The sequence below is a fragment of the Cucurbita maxima genome, unplaced genomic scaffold (assembly GCF_002738345.1).
Source record: "Cucurbita maxima cultivar Rimu unplaced genomic scaffold, Cmax_1.0 Cma_Scf00094, whole genome shotgun sequence".
NCBI lineage: Eukaryota > Viridiplantae > Streptophyta > Magnoliopsida > Cucurbitales > Cucurbitaceae > Cucurbita > Cucurbita maxima.
Genome location: NW_019272110.1, coordinates 185344 through 193514, shown reverse-complemented (window position 1 = coordinate 193514; position 8171 = coordinate 185344). Strand labels below are relative to the sequence as shown.

Below are 8171 nucleotides of genomic sequence, written 5' to 3'. Positions count from 1 at the left end.
AAAAAAAAAAAAAAAAAAAAAAAAAAAAAAAAAAAAAAAAAAAAAAAAAAAAAAGATGTGGTTGACTCTTCTTTTTCAGGTACGAGGGAACGTGGGAGCCATAGCAAGAAAAACAAAGGTCATGAACATGGTCGGGACTTGGCCGCAGACGTGGCAGTAGAGGAGGTCGTGACAATACTTCACAAACCCATGACATAGTCATCCCTTGTAAGGATAAGAGCATGATCAAATGTTACGCTCGTGAAAAGTATAGGCATTATGTGGTAGAGTGCCGTAACAAGGAACGTGATGAGAAGGCAAACATCACATTCACAAAGGATGAAGAGTTTGCATCGATGTTGGCCAAGGAAATGTCCAACTTGTTGATGCTCAATAAAGAGAAGGTTATGGTGAACCTCCTCACTGATGATAAAGACTAAATGGAGACCAACATGTGGTACCTAGACAACTGATGACAGGAGATCGAGAAAAGTTCATTGAAAACATGAAGCTTTTCGATGGATCAATTGTACCGATCCAAGACAAGGGATCCATGTTATTCCAATGTAAGAACGGTGATCAACTTCTATTGACTAATCAAATGACAGAAGAAGGTAGCAGAATGGAGTTAGTCAACTCATTTCTCAAGATTTTCGACAAAAAGGTAGCCCTATTGAAGAAGGTAAAACGTCCGCGAAATCAAATACTAATGAAAGACCATCAACATTTTTTAAAAGTATTCATTGACATTGACGGCAAGAAAGAGAAGAAGAAATCAAAGGGTCTAGAGAAAAAGAAAGCAAAGAATAGAGTCAGAAGAAACTATAGTTAAATATGTTTTAGTTGGATTAATCTTATATTGGGTAACCTCTTATAAGTTTTTTTAGAAGGCATGTGAGTGAGAGCAAAATATGTTGAAAGAACAAATGTTAGTCAATGTGATATTATTCACTCTTAGAAACGATGAGTATCATGACCATAGAAATGTAAGAGAATATATGTACTCGTGACTATAGAGATGTAAGAGAATATATGTACTCATGACTAAAGAGATGTAAGGGAATATATCCCGATCTAAATCCTGGGCATGAGACGTTACAATCTCGAATGGTGGAGAAGGTAAAATAATCCTTCTTTAAGCAAATATATGACACCACCTCTTTTCTTTTGCTAATTCTCAATACCATACAGTAATGGCACACGAAACTAAGCTAATAGGCCTTTAAAATGACCTGTCTTTCACCTATTCGTCTCCTCTCCCAAACCCGATCCGCGATCCGCAATCGGTCTCACTTCATGTACAATGTTTCCTTGAACTCTTTTTCCTGGTTTAGTCTACAACATGAGTCACAAGTTCCTGTGTAGGGAAGAAACATCCCTTGAACCTGGTAATGATGTTGGATGTTCCCGCACGCGAGATAAGAGCAGAGACACTTGCTCGGTTGCGATATCAAGCCTCTCCTGGGACTTTGCAGATTCAGTTACAAGAGTCGACACCAAGCTCTGCAACAACTGAATCTTTTCAGCATGGTCATTTGTAGTATTTTGAAGGAGCTTTGCTGAATGCATGCTTATCCTTCTCCATCGTACGGGAAGATAGCTATCGGGTATCTGGAAACAGTTCACAGTCGAGAGAACTCGGAGGGCATGGCGGCAAAGAATTCCAGAGAACTCAAATTGATGGCAACTGCAACTTATGATGCCTTCACGAGGAACCCAATACACCTTCCGACCTCCCTCAACTTTCGTATGATGTCTCACAAGAAAGCCATCATCCATTTGAAACGTTGCATAATGGGCTGCCAACACGAGTTGTTCTTGAAGCTTCGAGAAGGCAAAGGGAGTGAGGATGGTGGCAGCGTGCGATTCCATTGGGGCGCCTGTTTTGAGACTGATATTTTGAAGATTTTGTTGCATTGTTTGTTGTTCTCCAGCTTGATCTCTAAAATCCACCCCAACAGCTACCTGAACAAGCACACTTAACCAATGTTATCCAAACTATCCTTATATCATTTCCGAACAATTAAACCATTTTTACATAAAATAAAGTTACTTATGTATGTTTGAATGAGATCCATTGATTGGATGAATGTAATAATACCCACGCCAACCGTGAAAGCCAAATGAGAAACCATCCAAATCAAGGCGATATGAAATATACATGAATTGCACAACGCTAAGCAATCAAGACTGGTTTTAACATGAGTTAACGACCCCTGATTTAACTAGAAGTTTCGTAATTTTTCATCTACATCGCTAAACCTAAGGGTGGCCTCTCTAGGCTAAGAAAAATTTGGATTAGTCAAAGTCGTAATTTCTCATGGTTTGTTCAATGATCTCAATATCTTCTAGGATCTATTCTCTAAGCTTCAAACATTGAGAACTCTCAATTTGGCTGGGCACACAGAGGAGAAATCAATACCATAATTGCATCCATAGGTAGGTTTCTAGTTGTATATAGCCTCACAGTGTTGTGAGCCATGTGAAGAGGCAATCAAGGATCAGAACCATATTTTATGGCCATTATTCCTTCTTGTTAGTCATAATTGGCAATGCAAGCTATAAAAAATATACCCACCTTTTAAAGGTCAGTTCAGTTTTCAGAAGTATAAAACCTAAGAAACAACACCAGTTTAGTTTGGATGGATTTGGAGTTGAACACGCTAGGATCAGGAACCAACCCACTTATACCACTAATTAAAGAGTTTACTTCTTTTGGTTATGCCCTTGAGATCACTTTGGCTCTTTTTTTTATGTGACCCTTCATATTTCTTTTATTGTCTTCGTATTCTTTCAGACTACAAGCAGAAGATCAAAAACAACGATGTGATGTTAAGCATAAAGTAACATTGTTTTAATAACTAGAGGGAAAAACAAGGAAGAAGAAAGAGGGAGCAAGGGAGAGTGTACAAAGAGAAAGTCCAGGGAAAGCGAGAGACACTGGGGGACGGAGGGAGGGAGAGAGAGCTTGCGGGATTCAATGAAAGAATTTCAGAAGGAACAAGTGCCAAAGCGCATCTCAAGCAAATGACAAGGGTGGTGAAGTTCAAATATATAGGTTGACGAGTCCTTTGGTTGCTATGGATGAGAAAGACAAGTGCTCAATTCTATAATAAAGTGCTTGACATGGTTGACATGAACATTTATTCAGAAAGTAGGTAATGCTAGCACCAATCCAATTCGCAAAATGGCGCATGACCCACTGAGAAGAAAGGAAGGTAACACGTGCTTGCTCACACCTTGAAAACATGGATCTTCTAAGTATTTATATGAGAGTAATAACTTACGAAGGAAATAAAAGTTAAACATTCCGAAAACAATAACTATCTCTCAAACAAAAAAATTCAATCCAATCTCATTTATCATTTCTCTTTACACGACTTCAGTTGGTTATTTACCACAGATGGTTATCACCTAATCAAGTGAAATTCATCTATTATGATTCATTATATTTTGGAAAAGATATAAAGTTAAACGTCTCTAAGGGATGGTAAAGACTTGGGATGTTTTGGGATTCTATAAGGTACTAGGTTAAAGTCTCTTTACAAAAAATTTAATAATGTAAAACTCTTGCCTCTTAGAGATGGTCTTGCAATGCAAAAACTTCCTCAAGGATAAGTGAGATAGGCTATTTGCACAATCCAAAAGGCCATTAGAACTTTGACTTCGTTTTCACAGTTGTTTTGTGTAATTGTTGTACAATATCTGCCTGTAGGTTCGCTTATAGGACTAAGATTGTTTTGTTTCCTTCATTATACTAAACGTCTCCGACAATTCTTACAAGTGTTTGATCACACTCCAAAAACTAATAACATGCGTCTAAAGTATGTTGGTGCCAAAAATGACGTTGCTCACATTTGTGTTTCGAAACTTGGTGGATCTAGCATACCCCAGGTTAAACTCAATATCCTTTTTATAATAGCTCTAGAATCAACCATTAATTGCCTGGATTGTGCAAAAAACATTCGATCACAGGCTACAAATTGGCCCTATACTTCAATCACAAAAAGGAGATGCAAGAAGCTTGATGAGGACGGAACAAACAGCTTGGGTAAATATTACTGAAATAAGTCAGATCTAATCCAACAAAAATAGTAAGATAGATCGGCATACCTGTTCAATAAACTGTACTAGTCGAGTCTGTGCACTCAAAAATCGCTGAATAAAAGCATTAATTGCTTTGGATTGGCCAATTGTTGTCATTCCAGCGAAAAAATGGCTTCTCAAGAATGGTAATGCCCAAAGTGATCGCAAGCAGTACAAGTTGGCTATATGCCTGTTAGTATGCAAACCAAAGGAATTCTCCATATCCCTCCACCCTAATTCAAAATCCTCAATAGATTCCAGATTATATAGTCGACAGAATTCACTTTTCCACTCGTTATAACGGTCTCCAAGAACCGCATTAAACCACGATGGAAACTTCGCCACAATCATCCAAATACAGAGTGCATGCTTAGTAGTTGGCAATTCGACTGCTATTGCATCTTTGAGACACACATTTTGGTCAGTTAATATTGTCTGAGGAGCCTTTCCATTCATGAACCCTATAAAAACCTTGCATAGCACAGTAGAAACAAACAAATAAATAAAATCAGAGTGGTGACCTATTTAAATAGATGTTCTACTAATTGTGTTACTATTGAGAACTCTGATTTTTCTAGAGTTGGAAGATAAAAATTTAGTTACCAAAAAATGTTACATGCTGAATATAACACACTGATTGAGAAGAGATAATTTTAAACTGTAGTACCTTTAAAGCCCATGCAAATGATCTCAAATTCTCCTCCCGAAGAAGTACACAACTTAAGAAGCAAGGCATGCCATAGTTATTAATTCCAACCCATATACCAAGTGGCAAGTCAAATGCAGTCAATCGATGTGTGGTATCGAAGACAACTGCATCACCAAATATCTCATATGCTTGAATGGACGAGGCATACGACCAGGCAATGTTCTCTAACCTGTTGTTTGAATCGATCACATACTCAAATTTGAAGTTTGGATCTTTCTCCTTTATGTTTCTGCACATCCTCAATAAGTCAATGCTCTCTTCTTCATGATCTAATTTTCTAAATGATTGAAGTAGATTTCTTACATCCTTCTCAGTGAATGGCAAATATCCTGGCTCCACGCCTTTTTCTAGCTCCATAAGCCTCATCATTTGCTGCACAGAAATTCCTGATTTGGCATACATCACAATTCGAGCCTTGTCTATCTCAGAAATTGTTCGATATGCTGGAAGGAAACGGACTTGGTTTGGTTCTAATAATTCATGATTATGGTGATTTGCAAAACCAGTGATACGCCACTCTGGTGGTCCTAGTTCCATTGTTTTGCTTATCCTCATATATGCTTGGCATCCACACCGAGAGGATTTTCTATTTCTTTGAGGCTTATTTTCGTTCGGCATTTTAATAGGTGTATTTCCAGCACGATGGCAAACGAAATAGCGCCTAGTAAGGCCTTTCCCAATACCATCTTTTCCCTCCGTTCGATGTCTTCGAATTGAGAAGCCACACCTCTTTGCAAATTCACTATAAAACTCATAAGCAGAGTCATGAGTAGGAAATCTTTGCCCTATATATGGAATTGCATCGTTACTTGAATCCAGGGACAGCCTGGTTTCATCAGGAGACTCCTCTGTGCTGCCGGTTTCATCTAAAGACAAGGATTGTTGGTCAGAGGGATCATCATATACCACCACCAACTGTCCAGTCTCCTCAGACATCATATCTCATCTAACTCCTCAAGTTCAATTTAATACCCTGGCTCGAGCACGTACAAATCAGCAAACGAGAATGAGAATGGGGAGAAAATTATGCGTAAAATGAAAAGCTCAAAATATTCATCACTCTTCTTCATAATCTTCGAAATTTGTAGAAATTCGTCTCCCTTCATATTCAGGAAGCAATAAAACCATTGCAAATGAAAATATACGGCTTACAAGTACAGAAATTTGCAATTCAATCCCAAGAAGAGCACGTCTAAGTCAGTGAAACGCCCTCCTAGAGTTCTAATATTCTGCAGAACGAAGGTGATACTCAATTTTCACAACATGGGTTTTTCCATACATCAGAGTTATCTCATCATATTCAAGTTACAGCCAGAATTGAGCAAATGAACTAAAACTGTCAAGTGCCCAGATCATAATTCTTAAATTGGCAAAAATTTTCAAGCACAAGATACAGGAAGAAGGCCTACGCGTTTCCAATTGACGGAAGTGTGTGGCAACCGGTTGCGTTGTGCGGCGAGCGCTTGCAGCGATCTAATCAACGGAGACGGCGTACAGAAGTGTGTGGCAACCGGTTGCGTTGTGCGGCGAGCGCTTGCAGCGATCTAATCAACGGAGACGGCGTACGGCAGTCATTGGAAGACGTGTGGCGGTTAGTGCCGACCGTATCGGGAGGGAGACGGAGAGGTTCTGGCGGCCGCCGAGGGTGCGTCGACGCCAAGTCGAGAGGCAGAGCTGGCTGGTGGAGATGACGCGGAAGGAGCCGATTGGGATGGGGACTGGGAAGGAGAGTGATGGTAGGGTTTTGTATTTACTCTTGGTTCGGTCGGCGGTTTGGTTCTGTTGATTCGGTTCGGTTCGGTCTTAATCAAAAATTGAATTGAATCGAAAAAATCCAGATTTCTTTAATATCCGAATTAACAAAAAACTCAAACCAAACAATTAGATCGACGGTTTGGTTTGGTTTGGTTTGGTTCAAATTTTCGGTTTTTTCTGCACCCCTATTTATTCTCTACCATTTCTCTTACCCCCGTGCATAACGGAATCATGTATGCCCTTTTTTTTAGATCCCAGTTTAACATATTTCATTTTAGTTTTAAGTATTTTTTAAAATATTTTTCTAGAAATTTCAGCAAATTTCTATTAATATTTTCATTGATGTTTACCTTATTAAATTACCAATAATGGGTAGTTAATGTAATTATAACCAACTTTAAATTTAACCTCGTCAACTTTCTAAAACTTTAGACTAATCCAAGTTCGTTATCAAATGAAAATGTGCAATTGAGGTTTGTGTCGTGTACCAATAAAAAACGCATTGATCTAAGGATCTAACCAATAAAAAACGCATAAACAGTAAACATTGATCTAAGGATCTCCTTTGTAGTCGTACAAACCTGCACACTCTTTCGTGCGACTAGTCATCTATGATCCATTTAAAATTAAAAAATAGTAAATACTCAATAAACAATCTTATATGCTTTCATCGAAGATCTCCTATTCAATGTTTTTAACTTAGATGTTCATCACATTCCTAGAGTTAGGGCAATTTCATGGTATAAAGTTATTAGTGCTCTATCAAGCTTATTAAATTCTAAGTCCTACACACTCCACTTCTAAGGGTGTACATCACATATCAAGAGTCTATCTAGGTGCACTTAGCTCATAAGGTTTATTTAGTCATCGTGCTTCCTGTACATAAGTCGGGGTCATTCATCTATCTTGAGCTTTAGTGTGGATGTAGCAAGTATGGAGGAGTCGCTCTCTATCGATAACCTCTCAAGTCTCTCTATAATTTCACGCAGGTCTGCTACTAGAAACTAGTAGGAATCTCCCTTAATGACGCCCAACATGCTTCTTATTCGTAAGTCATTCTAAATTGAATAGTACAAGGCAGGCACCCCACTAAGGACAATCGAAACTCCCCCAATAGTACTCTCTAGCCACGGGTCCAAAGTGAGTGACATCATAATCCTATATACCAAGTAGACTCTAACTTGTCGAGATAAGTTCACAAGCGCTCCAATTGTCCTTATGTGGTATTAGTCAACCTAAACACAATTAAATATGGACCTTTATCGTGGCTTAGCTAAGGATCACGAACTCAACATATAAATATTACCATACACATAACATTGATCCAAATGTAAGGCATGGATTGACGCTTTGACTTTGGATGACTCGGTGGTGTAAAAAGACGAGCAAATCTTTCGCGAAATTAAAACAAATAGAATTTAAAGCATAATATACACTATATTTATATTATATCAAAATAGTATTCATACATAAGTAGTTGAAACAAATAATAGTTAAAACAAAAAATAAGGAACAGGTACAAAATATTTAAAATAAAAAGGGATGAAGGACGACGAGCGAGGCTTGTCTATGGCATTTGCTTCAGAGTCCGCTCTCGACCTCGACCAACTCCTTATTTACCTGAAAAATATGGAAAACATGG

General features: G+C 38.3%; 1 protein-coding gene across 4 annotated transcripts; it reads right to left on the bottom strand.

Moving 5' to 3' along the window:
- Nucleotides 1-992: 992 nt before the first annotated feature.
- On the bottom strand, nt 993-6482 carry LOC111472938 (protein FAR1-RELATED SEQUENCE 11-like). Of its 4 annotated transcripts, XM_023118530.1 has the most exons (5): nt 6184-6482; nt 5927-6003; nt 4733-5747; nt 4093-4536; nt 993-1944 (listed from the first exon to the last, which is right to left on the bottom strand). In XM_023118530.1, exons 3-5 carry the CDS (start codon nt 5711-5713, stop codon nt 1327-1329), a joined length of 2043 nt encoding a protein of 680 aa, XP_022974298.1. In that variant the 5' UTR covers nt 5714-5747; nt 5927-6003; nt 6184-6482; the 3' UTR covers nt 993-1326. The 4 variants fall into 4 exon arrangements, with proteins under 4 accessions (XP_022974298.1, XP_022974295.1, XP_022974296.1 ...); XM_023118527.1 differs by having other exon boundaries at nt 5927-6482; XM_023118528.1 differs by having other exon boundaries at nt 4733-6003.
- Nucleotides 6483-8171: the final 1689 nt, after the last annotated feature.

Bases quoted from the DNA above. Each gene is read 5' to 3' on its own strand.
- LOC111472938 (XM_023118527.1), bottom strand. From the start codon at position 5,713: ATGATGTCTGAGGAGACTGGACAGTTGGTGGTGGTATATGATGATCCC. The intron at 4,537-4,732 runs GTACTACAGTTT...GTGCTATGCAAG, and splicing joins CATTTGCATGGGCTTTAAAG to GTTTTTATAGGGTTCATGAA. The intron at 1,945-4,092 runs GTATGCCGATCT...GTGCTTGTTCAG, and splicing joins TAGTACAGTTTATTGAACAG to GTAGCTGTTGGGGTGGATTT.